The sequence below is a fragment of the Phoenix dactylifera genome, chromosome 1, assembly GCF_009389715.1.
Source record: "Phoenix dactylifera cultivar Barhee BC4 chromosome 1, palm_55x_up_171113_PBpolish2nd_filt_p, whole genome shotgun sequence".
NCBI lineage: Eukaryota > Viridiplantae > Streptophyta > Magnoliopsida > Arecales > Arecaceae > Phoenix > Phoenix dactylifera.
Genome location: NC_052392.1, coordinates 13,580,735 through 13,598,097, shown reverse-complemented (window position 1 = coordinate 13,598,097; position 17,363 = coordinate 13,580,735). Strand labels below are relative to the sequence as shown.

At 37.7% G+C, this 17,363-nt stretch overlaps 2 protein-coding genes across 4 annotated transcripts; one reads left to right on the top strand and one right to left on the bottom strand.

Annotated features, from left to right (window-relative positions):
* Positions 1 to 1,001: 1,001 nt before the first annotated feature.
* Positions 1,002 to 3,977, top strand: LOC103710650 (transmembrane 9 superfamily member 12). Its single transcript, XM_008796475.4, has 2 exons — positions 1,002 to 1,172; positions 1,590 to 3,977. The coding sequence occupies exon 2, from the start codon at positions 1,623 to 1,625 to the stop codon at positions 3,600 to 3,602; it is 1,980 nt and encodes a 659-aa protein (XP_008794697.2). The 5' UTR covers positions 1,002 to 1,172; positions 1,590 to 1,622; the 3' UTR covers positions 3,603 to 3,977.
* An 810-nt stretch (positions 3,978 to 4,787) lies between these two features.
* LOC103710652 (ubiquitin-conjugating enzyme E2 28-like) lies at positions 4,788 to 13,777 on the bottom strand. 3 transcript variants are annotated; one of them, XM_008796476.4, is made up of 5 exons: positions 13,623 to 13,777; positions 12,999 to 13,093; positions 7,646 to 7,773; positions 5,680 to 5,784; positions 4,788 to 5,245 (listed from the first exon to the last, which is right to left on the bottom strand). In XM_008796476.4, exons 2-5 carry the CDS (start codon positions 13,066 to 13,068, stop codon positions 5,102 to 5,104), a joined length of 447 nt encoding a protein of 148 aa, XP_008794698.1. In that variant the 5' UTR covers positions 13,069 to 13,093; positions 13,623 to 13,777; the 3' UTR covers positions 4,788 to 5,101. The 3 variants fall into 3 exon arrangements, with proteins under 3 accessions (XP_008794698.1, XP_008794699.1, XP_008794700.1); XM_008796477.4 differs by having other exon boundaries at positions 13,619 to 13,768; XM_008796478.4 differs by having other exon boundaries at positions 13,627 to 13,766.
* Between the last annotated feature and the right edge of the window lie 3,586 nt (positions 13,778 to 17,363).

The following is a 17,363-nucleotide window of genomic DNA, read 5'->3' as shown; positions in this document are numbered from 1 at the left end:
GAGTCTTAATTATTTCAATAAAGTTAAGAGCAAACAACTAAAAGTTCTATGCTCAACAAATTATTCAAGGTAAAGGTTTGTTGTCTGAAGCTTGAAAATGAAAAAGTCCAATAAAAATCATGAATTATACTTGTTAAATGAAATTAAGTTATACAACAGAAAGCTAATTTCATTATTGCTACCTGTTGGGGGGCGGATAGGGGACCCGGGACTTTAGTCCTACATTGGAAGAGTAGCGGAAAGGATTGTGTCCCTTTCCTTCCAAAGGGCCCTTTTAAGAAGGATAAAGCCGTAGGGGAAATATTGCCCATCAAGAGCTTGCACGATGTAAAACACGTGTGTACTTCTCCAAAGCGAACAATACCTCTAGTCGGAACGCAATCACTTTCCCACTCTAATAGTTGGCGCTAAAGAAAGGGCTCCACCAAAACTTCTCCGCTTCCCGCTGGAGGATAGTGTTGGGAGGCGGATGGAGGACCTGGGACTTTAGTTCCACATTAGAAGAGTAGCAGAAAGGATTGTGCCTTATAAGGAGGGGCCACCCATTTCCTTCCAGAGGGCCCTTTTAAGAAGGACAAAGTCGTAAAGGGAATATTGCTCATCAAGAGCTGCGCACGATGTAAAGCAAGTGCGTACTTTTCCAAAGCGGACAATACCTCTGGTCGGGATGCAGTCATTTTTTCGCTCTAACACTACCATAATTTTTTTCTTCCATTTTAATTTTTATCAATATTTAACTAGAATGTTATTTAAATTGTCTGGACTTGATTGGCATAGAATTAGATCAATGACTTTAGAATATTGCTAAATTAATTAATTGAAGCAGATCTACAAACTCCAACCTTCTCCTTTGCTTAAGGTTTACTCTGGGTTAACCCTAATGAGCCCACAAGTGAAGCCCTACCTAACTTCATGTTCATGGTGGTCCCTGGTTCGGGAAAGGACACCAGATAGACGGTCGAGATGGCGCTAGATACTAATAAAATCAAAATCAAAATCGCAACGGGAATAAGTGATGCGGTACTTCGACGCCATTCTCTCGATCTTCCGCTTCTCCTTCTTCGCCCCATCCTCCTCTCAGAACCCGGGGAGATCCCATATCTGATCTCTTCCTCTGTTCCGCTCGTTTGTTCGCCGAATCCGAGGGGATCCAGGCCAAATCCCACGAAAAGGTCAGATCTGCTGCCTCTAGATCTATTTCATTCTAATCCGCGCCGTTGGATTTAGGGTTTTTTCGTCGAAATTGGAAGAATTTAGGTTTTTCCTGGCAAGATCCGGTAGTTGTGGTTTCAGATCTGTTGTTTCCTTTGTTTAGTTCAGTTTCCAGTGCTTGATCCACGCTCTGTGCTTTGATTTGGTTATATTCTTTATTTGGATATGAAATGACTTAATATACAGTTTTGCTTTGGGTTCTGCTGTTGGATCTCCGTAGTTTCGTAATATTTTGCATCCAAAGTTTATATTTTGATGCGTCTTGTTCGTTAATACGAGCTATTCTATCTGTAGATCTGCTGCTTGGATTTTTTTTTAATTTTAATAAAGCGGTACTTTTGGATGGGCCTGATTTAGGGTTCTTGGTTGCTTTCCAGGTTATTGGAATACGTTTAAGGCCTGTGGTCTCTATGGCACCGTTGAGGATCTCAAAAAGGCTCTTTCCTTTAGTTCCTTTCTTTTTTCTTCTGATTACATGTCCTTCCAATGGCTTCTATCTCCCCGGGAGTTATATGCACACCTACTCTCAAGGTGAAACCATCCCAGTCAAAGTAAATTCACTCACCTCTATAGAGACGGAGCTGCCATTTAGCTACTATAGTCTTCCATACTGCCATCCCCAGGGTGGGATCAAGAAGAGCGCAGAGAATCTGGGAGAGCTGCTCATGGGGGATCAGATCGACAACTCTCCATACAAGTTCCGTATGAATGTCAATGAATCGCTTTATCTTTGCACGACAAAGCCATTAAATGAGCATGAGGTGAAGCTTCTGAAGCAAAGAACTCGCGATCTCTATCAGGTGAACATGATTCTCGACAACCTGCCTGTGATGAGGTTCACTCAACAAAATGGTGTCACCATCCAGTGGACTGGTTTTCCGGTTGGATACACCCCCACTGGAAGCAATGATGACTATATCATCAATCACCTCAAGTTTAAGGTCTTGGTCCATGAGTATGAAGGGAGTGGTGTGAAAATCATTGGCACAGGGGAAGAGGGGATGGGGGTGATCACGGAAACTGATAAGAAGAAGATGTCTGGGTATGAGATAGTTGGGTTCGAAGTAATCCCATGCAGCATCAAGCGTGATGCAGAAACCATGTCAAAGCATAACATGTATGATAAAATTGACCCTGTGAATTGCCCCTTGGAGCTTGACAAGTGTCAGATGATCAAGGAGCAGGAGAGGATCACATTCACCTATGAAGTAGAGTTTGTGAAGAGCGACATTAGATGGCCCTCGCGGTGGGATGCCTACTTGAAGATGGACGGTGCCAAGGTCCACTGGTTCTCAATCATGAACTCCCTTATGGTCATCTTCTTTTTGGCTGGAATAGTGTTTGTTATTTTCTTGAGAACTGTTCGAAGGGACTTAACAAGGTATGAGGAGTTGGATAAAGAGGCCCAGGCTCAGATGAATGAGGAGCTCTCAGGCTGGAAACTTGTCGTGGGCGATGTGTTTAGAGAGCCAACATGCTCTAAACTGCTTTGCGTCATGGTTGGAGATGGTGTTCAGATTACATGTATGGCAGCTGTGACCATTGTGTTTGCTGCCCTTGGGTTCATGTCTCCTGCATCACGGGGTATGCTCTTGACTGGGATGATCCTCCTTTATCTCTTCCTTGGTATTTTTGCTGGGTATACGGGTGTCCGGTTATGGAGTACCATTAAAGGCGGGTCTGAAGGGTGGAGGTCGGTTGCTTGGTCAATTGCCTGCTTCTTCCCTGGGGTGGTGTTTGTAATTCTCACCTTCTTAAACTTCTTGCTTTGGTGGAACAATAGCACAGGGGCTCTCCCAATCTCATTGTACTTCACTCTTCTGTCCCTGTGGTTTTGCATCTCGGTGCCCCTCATTCTTTTGGGTGGTTTCTTAGGCACCCGGGCTGAGCCCATTCAATTCCCAGTTAGGACCAACCAAATTCCAAGGGAAATTCCAGCGAGGAAATACCCTTCATGGTTGCTTGTCCTTGGTGCTGGAACCCTTCCATTCGGGACCCTCTTCATTGAGTTGTTCTTTATTCTCTCCAGCATCTGGCTTGGAAGGTTCTATTATGTGTTTGGATTTCTCCTTGTCGTCCTCCTCTTGCTTGTTGTTGTCTGCGCTGAAGTGTCTGTGGTTCTGACTTACATGCATCTCTGCGTGGAAGACTGGAGGTGGTGGTGGAAAGCATTCTTTGCTTCTGGTTCGGTCGCTCTTTATGTGTTCCTATACTCCATCAACTACTTGGTGTTTGATCTTAAGAGCTTAAGTGGGCCTGTGTCAGCGATGGTCTACCTGGGTTATTCACTAATCATGGCTCTTGCTGTCATGCTATCTACTGGCACAATTGGCTTCCTGATGTCGTTCTACTTTGTCCACTACCTCTTCTCATCAGTAAAGATTGACTAAGGATTGCTTCAAGCTGCAATGGTTTCTTGCATTTGAGGGATGTTTCTTGATGAATTTTTTATCTATATAATGCTCAGAATTCCATATATGTTTTGAGGTGCTTATACTGATGACCAAGTGCAGTGAAGGCCTTACTCTATCGGGAATCCCAACGACCCACAGCATTTAGGTGGTTAAATGTTTCTCTTTTTTTTATTATTATTTTTATCATGATGTCCTCCAAGACTTTTTCTTTTTATCAAGAATCTCAATGATCTACTTTTCTTTTCCTTTTATTTTAATTTTTTGCTCATGTTATCGAGACCTTTAACGGGGTTTACCTGGCATTACAAATATAGCAATTTCGTCTGTGATGTCTATTAATTTGGTTTTATTAAGTTTTGAGGCAATGAAGAATTTATGCCAGCTGACTGGTCTTTGCTTAGAAATTCTGGAAAGGAGCTGATTGTGGTTCTAGTAGGATTTTAAATGATTTTGTAGTGCCATCTGGGACCCGGGCAAATGGATTTCCATTCTAACAATTATGACAGATTTTTACCCACTCCATAATTTCTTGTTTGTCTAGTTCAGTAGGAAAGCGTTAGTGCTAATGCTGCATTTAGTTTGTGTGCCCTTTGTCCATGTGATATGCGATGATATCCCTAGGGTAGAACCTGTCAGCTCTTTTTTTTTTGTTTTTTTTATGTTAATAGGAATGACGGGTACAATTTATCTTGCAGTTTGTATAATTTTGATGGCATGATTGCTGCACTTGGTATATATGTTTAACGCTAAGCAAGGTTTCAAGCTGCCATTATACATGTTGTCATTGGCCCCTGCACTGAGTTGATGATGCATGTTATCAATGAATAGCGGTTCCTTTGGCTGATTTGGCAGCAACAATAATCTTATAATTGGTCAGAGATTCGTGTACATGGTAGAACTGTTTAAGCCTATGATTTCTGATCTCTGATTCTTGTCATGATGTATGGATGGCAAATATACAGGGAAAAGTGAGGAATTTTTTTCTTTATGCCTATTGGAATGACACCCAGCTATTGTTGCTTTTGTCCACTTATACACACACACACACACAAAAAAAAAAAAGTGAGGCATAAATAAAGCTTTCCACCAAGAATTGCTTATGACCAGATTTCATGTTTGCTCTTTCACAGGGGCCAAGAATCCTGTTATGTGGCAATAATATTACAGAGCGACGAAAATGGTAACATCTGCAAGAATGTAATGTTATTTTACATTTAACCATAGAGGACCACAGAGCCCTTAGACACCTACACAACTTTATTAATAGAGTGCTGCAAACGAAAACCACAAACGAGTTTTGAATCGGCTCCAGTTTAAACTTTAAAAAGAAAATTACAACCTCATACACAAGGACACACATTCTTAACCACACGCTAAACGACCAGATAACAACAGTAGATATGAGCATTCTTCTATCCTTATTTAGTGCCAGAAAGATAAAAGACAGTATTTATATATAAGGCACAGAAAGGCCTTTAACCCATGGCATACTTCTGTGTCCAGGAGCGGGCGGTGGACTCATACTTGGCTCTATCAGTCTTGTACATATGAGCAATCTCTGGAACGAGCGGGTCATCTGGGTTGGGATCCGTCAGAAGTGAACAAATGGACAACAGTACCTGCAAATTTAAGAAATTTCATAGGTTAAAAGCAAGAACAAAGAGAGTATTAAATTATTAATGCCCTAAAAATAGAAAAACAATAGCAGAACTATAGTTCTAACAGGGCAGCTGCTACAGCCAATTCAACCTGATCCAGCCATCTTCAAGTGCATTTCCAAACTACAATTGATGCCGGGCCTAATGAACACAATTCTCGACTGGATAAACTTGTATCACTTCATGGACATTCAAACGTATGCTTGCTTAAGGTCAAATCAATTTTTGTATCAAAACATTGATGTGTCCAATAATTAATAGAACGAAGGTGCTTGTGAACATATAACAAAATAGAAAAGCAAAACTAGTTTAAAAAAAAAACAGAAAGAGAAAAACAAAACTAGGTTTGGAGCTTCTTTGAAAACAGGAAGACTAGTTGGAATGTTAAAAATTACCTTTGATATAGTGAGAGCTGGGCTCCACTGCTCCTTGAGAATGTCAAGGCAAATGCTACCATTGCTGTTGATATTTGGATGAAAGACCTTGGTACGGAAGGAAACCTGAAAATGAAATTTAGTATTCATCATGCATGCAAAGAGAGACTAAAAATGATACAACATCAATATAAAACAAGCTCAGGGATTGTTTGGCACTGCTGTTGTTTTTGTATTTTTATTTTCCTACAAATTAGTGAAATATCACATAGAGATTGATGTTGAAGATAGCATTTGCATAGAACTGCTATCCCTTGCTTTTATTTTTTGCTCTTTTTGGGAGCCATAAACCATTGCTTCCAAAAGCTCTAAAGTTTATGAAAAGCATGAAAAAACAAAAAGGTTTTCACATGTTCAATCTAGTTCATTTTTCTTCTTGGGTTTTTGAAAAAACAAAAACAAGAAACAAAAGCAATACCAAACAAGTCCTTGGATTGCAACATTACTTAGAAATGCACAATCAGCAAGGCTGTAACAAAATTGCAACAAAGAGTTATAAAATGGAAAAAAAAAATCAACATAAACCAAACTTGGCTTATATTATTGCTTGGAAAATTTATGATAAACATGACAGGCCTGCATCTGCCTGGTGAAAAAAATATAAGCTCACTTTTGTTTTCGTACATTTTGTTACAATCCTCACATGGTAGGAGAGTTGCCAGTAAGAGAAGTTGGAGAGATCATAGGAGGCTGCAGATAACCCTCAATCCCAAAAATTATGGGTAACAGGACCAGTAAAATGGTAAAATTTTCAATATCCTCTACAAATCAGGAGAATAGGATGACAGCGTCCTCCAACCCTCAAGACTTCATAATCACCTTATTTACACCTTTTCCACACAATCAGGTGACATTGCACATAACAATTTTGGGCACATCATACCAAATAATTGTAAGAAAGAATTGTCACCAGGTCCTGGTGTTTTAACCAGTATAGTATTGTAGAAGTATTGGCCTTGGGCTATCAGCTTTATCTAGACATTCTAAATACTTGCAAATACTAAATTATTGCACATTTGCTGGCACTTACAGAGGTTATAGATATTGCGTTCTGCCAGCAGTTACTAGCTTCGACATACCTTGAGACAAAAAAGAAAAAAAAACGATGTGTGAAAAGGGAGCACCTTCCCCTAATAGGTGCCAACTCACATGTACTCTTCCATGAGGGGTGGGGAGCTAATAGCTAATGCTGAATACATCAACTATTGCAGGCTCACAAACCTTACAAGAACAGTAAAACACTTCCATAGTTTTTCTCAGAGAACATAGTCAATAGTAGAACCATTACCTGACAAGATAAATGCCAGCCACTTTAATCCCCACAAAAATTAGCCTGAAGGGCAGAAGTTCCCCCAAGGAGCCATTTACTAGACAACAGCCAGTATGTTTCCCACCACATATGAACTAACTAAAAAGTAACTTAGCATCGTGAGTGACACCTTTTTGTTTGAACAAAAAGTCCACTTAAAGTTTAACTAGGTATATGTCCTCATGGATAAGACCTTTCTGTAGCTAATCAGAATGTTATCAACTGATTATCAGCATCTTATGCTCCAACAATCCAGTCCCAACAATTTAATAATTTTCCCTTTTAAACCTGGATAATTTTTTTTATATATAATATAGTTTGCAACCCTGGCTGAGTTTTCCAGTAATCAATAGGAAACCTGAAGAAATCAGTTTGTAAAGAAGCATTATCCCAAAAAACAACTATTACACATTTTCTAGCAATGACTGGTAAAATGTAAAAGCGGACACAAGCTTCAATAGTTATATCATTATATGGTCAGGGTAATGTGGAAAAGGGCGAATATTGTTGACTCTTTAAAAATGATTTTAAAGGTAAGTATTCCCTAAAAATGACTTACTACAATGCAGATATGCAAGTAAATTGATAATACTTGCCTGAGCAATGAAAAACAGTTACCTTGGGTGGCTTGAAAGGGTAATCTGGTGGGAAATGAATTGTCACAAGAAACACACCACCTGCAAATGGGCTGTCAGCAGGTCCCATGATAGTCGCTTGCCAATGGAACATGTCCTCAGCTACGGGGCCTAACAACATAGAAAGAGCAAAAACTAGTTGTAATAATTAGGCATATAGGGGATAAGATATTGCCAATCTTTCTTTGCTGCACTGTTAATTTCTGCAAAACATTCCTTTAAACACCATTTCCAACCAGCCATCATTACCACTCAGGGAAATTCAAAAAAAAAAAGAAAAGAGGTAATTCATGTGAACAAGCATACATAGTCTACTAAATTTTATTAAAATTGTCCTCATGTAAATCAACATAGAAATGGATAAGGTTGTGATACATGAAGGGCATAAAGAGAGGACTTTACACCCACTGCCAATTCAGTGGCTGGAGTTGCAAAATGAAAATATAAACCATTGGAACCTAAGATATCTATAAACAGAAATTAATATATTTTAGAGATCTTTTGCTTACATAGTTACACATCAAATTGCCCCATATTAGTAGTTGTGGCAAATATAGAGTATTGATTTTTGGACAACTTGATGAATAGCCAATTATGTCTCCAAAACTTCCTTTTTTGTTTATAAGCATATGTGTAATGAATTAACAAGACATCTAACTTGGCAGTTCCTCAAAACTTTAATTCGGACTTTTGTTTTGCTCTGACTAAAATTGTGCTCTATGTAATTTGAAACCCTCTAATCTTCAACCTAGAACTACACAATCTGAAATTATCAATCAAGAGCTACAATACTTTTATGTGATCCATAATAACCAAATCTTTCATAGTTCATGCCTTCACAAATACCCATATCAAAACTCATCTTCGAAAAATCGATCTTATGCACCTGGGCATGCCATGCATAGTCTTGTAAAAGCCAAACAACATACCCCAAAGCAGTTCTCCATATTGATCATCCTACCCAAATTTTATTAAATTGCTTTCAATTCCATTGACTATCCTGTGTAGAAATCAAAGATGAAAAGGTATAACTTTGGAAGTTCTCAGCAATAAGTTTTAGGAGGTTTTTTTCCCAATTAATGTCTCCTAAGTGATTCATTTCATACTTAGAAACTTTTGAACAATGATGCTCTAAATTGAACTTCAATTCACAATTATATTGAATTCTCACATCACCAAAATTGTCATACCATCCACAAAGAATATAAAACATCATTCACCTCCTAAATACCAATAGGGAATTCATCTATCACAAGCATCTGAAATTTAAAAGCAAGGGCAAACCCTTGGTATACAAAGGAGTAAAGAAGGGAATCATGGCTCCCAGTTTGACATTAATTGCTGTCTTTTACATCATTTAGGAGATCAAAGATCTCAAACTTAGATTTTTAAAGTTTTTATCATGTATTTATTGGAGTTTGAGGTACTCTGATATAAAAGCTAATATTAGATCTCAAGATAGTCCTCTTTGATATATTTGATACCTAGTTGAGACATAAGATACATAACCGATCCAAGTCAAAAACAAGTGGCTGGTTAGCTTTCAAGCAGCCTGCATCTTTTTGAGAAGAGAAAAGAAGTTTACACCAGTACATCTTCTTATCATGGGAAAAAGAAGGGATCCAGATCCTTCCTAGAGTTAAGAAGAAAAGGCCAAGAGAAGCGGCAGGGGAGAGAATAGAAAGTAAGAGAACAAATTGTTCTACATAGCTGTGGACTACCTATGCTCCCCCCAAAAGGTATCCTTCATTTTATTCATAACTCAAGGTGTGGTTGATTAAGTATAAGCAGCCAAAAGCGAAAGGAGATCAGATCATGGAAGCAACATGTTCGGTTCAGTAGAAGTGAACACTGAAGTGCTATACCCGGACTTCCCAAATAAGTGCTGCAATGACTTCGACTGGGGGCGATCAAAAGTCACTTCAGGCAATTTATATCCCTCACTTCTAATCACCTATGGTGAACCAAACATGCCCTTAGATTGAGTCAGTATACTCCACTAGGTCAGTTTTACAGAAGATGAAGTGTTGTATGACTGCTTTATGCAACTTTTATAAAAATAATTTGGTTGTTAAAATGGGGTTCCAAATAAATAAAAAAAATGTAAGCAAAACAAGATAGGAACTAATGTTTTCGATAGAGATTTCCAGTCAAATAATTTCATGGATTCTATAAATCTCCTCTGTGCAGACTAGAAGCAAAATAAAAAGGAATCAAGATTTTGCAGGGCATACAACTGTGCCTTTAGTACTTATAGTTCTTTACCTCCTTGTCCTTTTTCTAAATTTCATGGTTCTGATCTGTGCAGTGCATTTAAGAAAAAAAAAACCCAAAAGGGCACAAATTTGATGTTCCCAAAGCAAGGAAAATAATCAAATCTTGCTCAACAATTGTAAAAGGAGAATGCAAAGAACAAAAATGTTCTTAGTAAACTCACTGCCTAAAACTGAATATATGACACTCGATCTTGTCAAAACATCTAGCAAGACAATGTAATCTAATGGATCACATGTGCTCAATCCTATCAAATGATCATAACTAAGTCACAAATAAAGCAACCATATGCCTTTAACAATGGATACATAGACCAAAACTAGGTAAGATGGTCTACCTAATCATCCAGCATTTTTTTTTTCTTTTCCTTATTCTTTCTTTTTTTCATTCTCTTATATCCATCCATGAGACAAACTTCTCTCGTCCATCTTCATCTGTGAAAAGCATTGGCATTCTATGTATTCTAGTTCTCCTCGTTTGAGGAAGATGAAAGAGGCATTGGAAGAGGGACTCTTGACATCGAAAGCATTTTCAATAAGGGGCACACGATACCACTCTCCTCTAAAAGGAATAGGGCCATTAGAGAATGACCAATCAATCAGTGTTGATTGGGTTACTGCAGTAGATTATGGACCATTTATTATGGACCATTTAACTAACATTTAAGGGCTAAAGAGAAACAAAATACTCATGATATCATCTTAGTGATCTGCCAAAACTTAAACAAAATACATATATCCCTCCAAACATATATAACAATGAACAATGTTTTTAAAAAGCTGATGCAATAAGCAGGCGATCAAGGTACCGCATAATGCATATAAAGTACGCAAATCACAGATACACGCACATCTAAGGTTACTATTTTTAAGTATATAAAAATGAATCAAAGTACATTTAGTATAAGAAAAACAATTGTGACAGTACTAATTTTTATAAAAAATATTAACATTAATAATAATAAGTAATAACTAACAACTAGTGTTATTATTTAGTGCTTAAAATTAATAGCGAAAATAATATTGATAAATAATAGTAGCATTACTAACAATTAATAGAAACCTGGATCCAACTTAACCATCAATCTGAATATGCTCCATCTACATAAGCCCATATAAGAGTACAGCACATATTTGGCCCGCAGATCACGTGTAGCCAACCATACTGATTGACCCACACATATGGATGCAGATTGTTAAGTTGACTGCCTTTTTGGCCCATATATGGTATTACCATGAACAGCAAAGGCATATAGCTAATGTAGTGCAGACAATGGACCGCATACACATGTACAACCTCACGCATCACATTTTAAAATAGGGGCAGTAACAAAAAAGGACTATATTTGGACATTTTGGCACCCAGATCAGTGCTCCCACTTTAAGCTAACACTAATCCCTGACCCAAAATGCATCATAAGCACAAGAAAACCACATTATTCTGTCCTAGTGAATGTTTTTTTCTGACACTTGAATGGGGTGATGTGGATATGGCACATAGATCAACATCAAACATGCAAATAATCTTGGGATTCTTAAAGTCAAAAATCTAGGCTTACCTAACAAAATTGTAGTATGGGTCTCAAAAGATTCAGTCAAACGTATAATCATGTTGTTGCTTGGGGCCACCAAACAAATCGAGCTAGCTAGACCACAAAAAATACTCAAAGTGGAATTGGTGTATAAGGTTTACATGCTTTAAAATTCTTTTGCTAAAGAAGCATTATTTCCTTGCCTTTCTAAAATTATTGCCTTCTCACAATAGCTTAATTTTGACACTTGACCCAAACAAGATGCATTTGATTCCAGTAGCTGAACAAACAGGCCATCACATCTATCTCTAAACCGCCTAGCTAGATCAATTTTATCAACCACATTTCACAACATTGCTGCAATTCTTTTGGGGGTAAGAGAAAGGGATTTGGCCATGTCAAAATATTGCTCTCAGTACCATCGCTCTCTAGACACCTTTAGAACTTAAAAGTGAAACTAACAAAGAAACGTCTTCTGGAATGTACAATGACTAGCACAACAAAATGTAGTTAGCAATGATGATACATGATATAGAACAAAAGTGACAGTCAATAAAGCATAGGCAGACAATATATCTGGTATAAGGCACAAGACTGGAATTAGACTAAATTTGCCTCCTCCAACATTTCTGGATTAACAGAAACTCCAACATTATTTATTTATTTATTGCTGAGAAGAATGACTATCTTAAAACATGTCAATCAGAACTCAACCCATAAACTTGTAGTCCTACAAGTGCAACAGATTACATGAGCCAAGAATACCTATTTAGAAATATTTGTATTTAGAAATTGCTGTTCATTGAACCTAGTGGTTTAGGCATCATATATCATCTATATGCTAAATGCAAGACCTTACTACAAATGCAGCAAAGTGGTTCATGGAAATTTCTATCATTTGCTTTGTTATGGTCTCACAACTGCAGAAATCTTTTTATATGTCAGATAATGAAAAAATATAGAGGATGGAATTAATTTCCACATCACTTTAATATCACAAATCACAGCTGAAAATTCGCAAATTTAAGCAATGAACTACCACAAGAAGAGAAATTGCATAACAAGCTCATAACAGATGAATATGTCATAACAATATTAGCAGTATCCTAGATATAACTGAAACCAACTGCCAGCAAGGACCTGTTTTCCCGGTTTCAATCTATGGTTCAGATCAGTCTACTGCAGTATTATTAAAGGGTTCAAGATTCATGGATCCTTATTTGCAGGCATAACAAGGTAATTCTCCATTCAACATAACCTTGCACCAGAAATTTAAACGAATGTCATATAGCGAGCACGATTGGTAAAACCAACAGGTAAACAAAGCTAGACTTGATAAAGAAAAACCAAACTGAAACGATTGTCATCATTCATCCATGACTTTCTCCACCATCATCTCAAGAAATGATTCTACCTACCACCAAAGTGGAAAGAGGGGAGCAAGAAAGAAAATAAAAAAATGATTTCTTTTAAATAAAAAAATCTAGGGCTTAGTATCATCTAAGAAGAAGCGGCATGGAAGGGAACAAACCAGCGCTGCAAGATGTGGGAGGATCCTTCTGCAAGTCCTTCAATTCCTTCAGAATCCTCTTGGAAGCCATTGGCGGCCACTCAAAAGTGTGAACCCTATCAAAACCACCGAAATCCAATCGGAGAATAATCAACCATTTTAAATAAAAATCATGAAAGAACAGACAAAAGGTAATTTTGATTTCCAGAAAAATCAATAAAAGCTGATGTTACGAAGCAAAACCTCCTCCATCACATGATCCAAAATCCTAATAGCAGTTCCCAGAATCACAACATAAACTCGTAATCCTCCACTAAAAATCCGATCTTTTGAAGAAATGCCCAATAAAATCATACTCCGATGTAAGCAAACGAAAAGAGAGAGACGATTTCTAAATGAAAGCAAGCGAAAATCCTCACACAATCAGGAAAAACCCCAAGAAACAGAAGCATGCCCCAAAACACAGAATCCAGACTAAAAAACAAAACCGCTGTATCGAATCGTCACACCGTATACCCAAACACTAGACCAAAAGAATAAACGTCGGAAACTAGCAAATAATTTACGGCACTGGCCAGGAAAATATCAACAACAGAAACGCAATCCAAGAAAACAAGATCGATCCGACAACGAAGTCGTACAAACCGACAAGAAGAAGAAGGAGAGGTCTGGCTCCAATCCTTCGACCCCCGGGGTTTTTCTCCGTTATCGAACTCCCCTGGAAGGCGAAGGCTTCAAGGAATTATAGGCCGGGGCCGGGGCTCGGAGGTCAATTTCGAGTTGGAGCAATGCTACCCAAAGGGTAGTTCTATATACACCCCCCCTATTGCTCAGGACACCCCCCAAAAACCAAAAAAAAAAATACCCAAACTAACCTTTAGTGTAATTACCATATTGCCCTTGAAATTTTCTCATACACCCCCCTTCCTCCTCCTCCGTTTCGTTTTGAAAAGAAAAAAAAAAACACCCCTCAAACCCCCCTTAAACCCCTCCTTCCCCGTTCCCCCTTCTCCCTCTCGTCGCCGGCATTCTCCCGATCTCCGACCACCTCGCCGGCTTCTCCCGGAACCACCTCGCCGGCTTCTCCCGAATTTTTTTTTTTTCACGGTTCGTGCTCCGTTCGGCACTGGATCGCCGAACAAAAGGCTTCTGTTCGGCTGAACAGTGCCGAACAGAAGCCTTCTGTTCGGCAACCCTCAACCGAACAGATCTGTTCGGCTGCACAGTGCCGAACAGAAGGCTTCTGTCCGGCACTGTTCAGCCGAACAGAAGCCTTTTGTTCGGCGATCCAGTGCCGAACGGAACACGAACCGTGAAAAAAAAAAATTTCGGGAGAAGCCGGCGAGGTGGTTCCGGGAGAAGCCGGCGAGGTGGTCGGAGATCGGGAGAATGCCGGCGACGAGAGGGAGAAGGAGGAACGGGGGGGGTTTTGGGTGTTGGCGAGGTGTTTTGGAGGGGAAGAGCGGGGTGGGGGGGGTTTGGGGGGTGTAGAGAGCAATTTAGGTGAGGGGGTGGGGAGGGTGGGGGGTAATTTAGGAATTTTAAATTTTTTAGGGGTGTCCTTAGCAAATGGGGGGGTGTAGAGAGTATTTATTTTTTTTTTAATTTTTGGGGGGTGTCCTGAGCAATAGGGGGGGTGTATATAGAACCACTCCTACCCAAATTTGGGACGGCATGGTGGCGTTTGGTGATCCGAACGCAATCACAGGTGATCTTAGATCACTCATGATTCTTATCCGAGATTATTTGATCCCAGGTCATTGGGTATATTATATTCCAGTTAAAATTTTTTAAATATCTACAAATAATTTATTTAGTATTCGGTAAGAGTCCAAAATTATTGGCTATATAATATCCAAACCATTTTCAATATATTCCAAAAAATAATATTTATTAATAATTTATTTATTTATATATTTATAAAAAACATATTTATTAATTTTATAGATTATCAATTTTATAAAAATATATTAGTTGTTATTATAAAATTAATATTTTTATTTACTACTTATAATTATTATTATTTTAATACTAGCATTTTTTAATTAAAAAGGAAAAATAGAAGTAATAAATTAATATACATATAAAGTATAATAATATATTTCTATTATAATTTAAAAATAAAATTGAATAATAATATACTTAATATTATACTATAATATAATATATATTATAAGTATTATATATATAATATTTATATGATATTAATATAATATATTAATATATTATTATTTTTTATATTAAAAAATATTTTTATCTTCACATTTTAGCTCGAATTTACTAGAGTGAGCTTAAATATCCGTCCATAATGACGATTTTTTCAGCGTCCAACTCGCCAGCAAACTCGCCCTCGTTATCACCTTCCTCCACAAGGCCGGTTGTGTTTTTAATTTATATATATAGAGAGAGAGAGATTGTTGTACCCAACTCATCTTGCCATGTCAGCTCCAGGCGACCAAGTCAGGTTGCCTAATCAGCCCTCCCATGAAATCTGTACCAAATTTGGCTTCAAGTATCATTTTCCTTCGAGCTAATATCTTCACTCAAAAAATTGCCATGAAAAACGCAAGCTTAGCATGAAATTGATGAGAAGTATCGAGTATAGATTCGAAGCAAGCACTTGATAGCTCGGGACACCTGAAGCTCCTCTTTTGCTCATGGAGCGCTCCGTATGGTGTTCTTCACGTGTAAGCCCCCATCTCCGAGCTTTCTTAAGGTAAACTTCGATGGATGTGTACTGGATGGTAGGAGCAGGAGAAAGACGGGCTTCATCATCGGAGGTCGGGACTCCATGGTGATTACGGCTGGTGGCTGCCAAATCTTTGGCATATCGGTTCTAGGGGCGGAGTTGAAGGCAGCTTGGTCCGACTTGAGTTATGCCCGATGCTTATTGCCTGCATCTGCTATAGTGCTGGGGGGCGACTTAACGACAGTCATTGATTGGATCTAGCAGCGTGCGATGACCACCTACTGCTTAGGAATATTCAGACTATAGTGTACGGAAGGATGGTCGTTCAGATAAAGCATATGTACTGTGAGGCCAACGGGGCAGCAGATTGTATAGCCTCTTACGTAGCTAACCATTCTGAAGAGACTCTTTGGCTAGAGGAGGAGGAATTATAGCGCCAAAAAAAAACAAAAAAAAAAAGAAAAAGAGGACAGGGATCCCATCAACCAATTAATCATTTTACTTTAGATTTCATATCAGATGTTTTATTTTATATAAAGCAATCATAGACGTGTTATAGTTTATGATTTCTTCCAAGCTTAGCAGAAATCTGCGTCTCATGGAAAGCACAGTCATTCATGATTTAATTAAATATCGGCCTCCCTCTATGACTTTGTAGCAGCTCTCGTAATGGGTTAAGTTTTTTTATCTCAGCCTTGATATACCAACATATTATAAATAAAAAACACAACTTTGTCATCTTATTCAATATAAAATGATAGAATTCACGGCATCCACCGATACAATATCTTATGTCAAGGAATATTTTAAAATATTTTTATTTTTAAATCATAATAAAATATAATATTTAATCCCGGATTTATCATGATTGCTGGGATCTCAATATCTCGATCCAAAAATAGCATCATGCAAGCCAAATTTTCCCCCATGGCAATTCTCTAGATGGGAGCATTCAGCCCACATGGACGAAGATACCGACTCACCTCGGTCTTAGCTACTCGATGAGTTAATTGATATATATAGATTTGAAAACCTTGAATGGTTTTAGGCAACTTCCATTAATGGAAAAATAGATAACATCTGTTTGATGGATTATTTACTGCTATAGCAATCCATTAAAACTCAAATGCCCAAGATTATCTGATATTTTCACTATACTCTTAATAAACTAATATTTTAAGAATTCATATTTTTTTAAAAAAAATCTTCCTCTGAAAAATATTGCACCACCAGAACCAAAAAATAATAATAATAATTACATAAACAATGTTTTGGGCAATATCATAAGTTTGTAACAGCTGTACAATTTAATATTGAGATCCATGGCAAATAGCACCCATTGTAAGCACTATGGCGATCAGTAATTTTTACCGTTAGCGAAACTTCACGCTTAATATGAAAGGCTTCCACTCAATATTGTCTATTTAAATGGAAAAGTTATTGCAACTGAGTTACCCACAATTTCTTGCAGCTGGACTATTTTGGTTGGGAGTCCCCTTATACTAATCTCAAACTACTATTACTGTAATATAATATAATATTATTATAATATAATAATATAATATTATATACTATAGCATAATAATTTAATATAATATTAAATTATTTAATATAATATATCAATATATTATAATATAATATAATATTTATAATATAATGCAATAAAGATATAAAATATATAATTATTATAGTAAATT